Source organism: Myotis davidii, unplaced genomic scaffold (genome assembly GCF_000327345.1).
Source record: "Myotis davidii unplaced genomic scaffold, ASM32734v1 scaffold826, whole genome shotgun sequence".
Taxonomy (NCBI): domain Eukaryota; kingdom Metazoa; phylum Chordata; class Mammalia; order Chiroptera; family Vespertilionidae; genus Myotis; species Myotis davidii.
The window spans coordinates 1413499-1413840 of NW_006297142.1; the positions used below are offsets into that span (position 1 = coordinate 1413499).

Sequence of the window (342 nt, forward strand, 5' to 3'; positions counted from 1 at the left end):
CGGCCCCCCCCCTCTCCAATCTGGAACGCCTTTCTCTGTCTTCCATTGCGGCCTCTGGCTGATGTGTGTGTGTGCATGTGTGCGTGTGCGTGTGCGTGTGTGTGTGTGTCCGTCTGCCTGTCTGTCTGTCCCAGAGGGGAAGGCACGGTGTGGATGGTGCGTGGAGGGCCCCGCAGCCTCACCTCGGTCACGATGGTGGACGGGAAGGTGCTGTTGTCGTAGATCCAGCCATTGGTGCAGGGCTCCGTGGCCTCCGTGCCGTTGGCCTCCGTGCCGTTGGGAAAGGGCAGCCCCCTTTGTGGGGAGGTGAAGCGGAGGCAGGACTCGGGCCGCCCCTGCCCG

At 65.5% G+C, this 342-nt stretch overlaps 1 protein-coding gene across 1 annotated transcript in view; it reads right to left on the reverse strand.

Annotated features, from left to right (window-relative positions):
* The window catches only part of SLC22A6 (solute carrier family 22 (organic anion transporter), member 6), a 7188-nt gene that overhangs the window by 6325 nt on the left and 521 nt on the right, over positions 1 to 342 (reverse strand). The window contains exon 2 of the mRNA XM_006772801.2: positions 183 to 335. Within this exon, the coding sequence (XP_006772864.1) occupies positions 183 to 335 (153 nt within the window). The remainder of the gene's footprint in view (positions 1 to 182; positions 336 to 342) is intronic.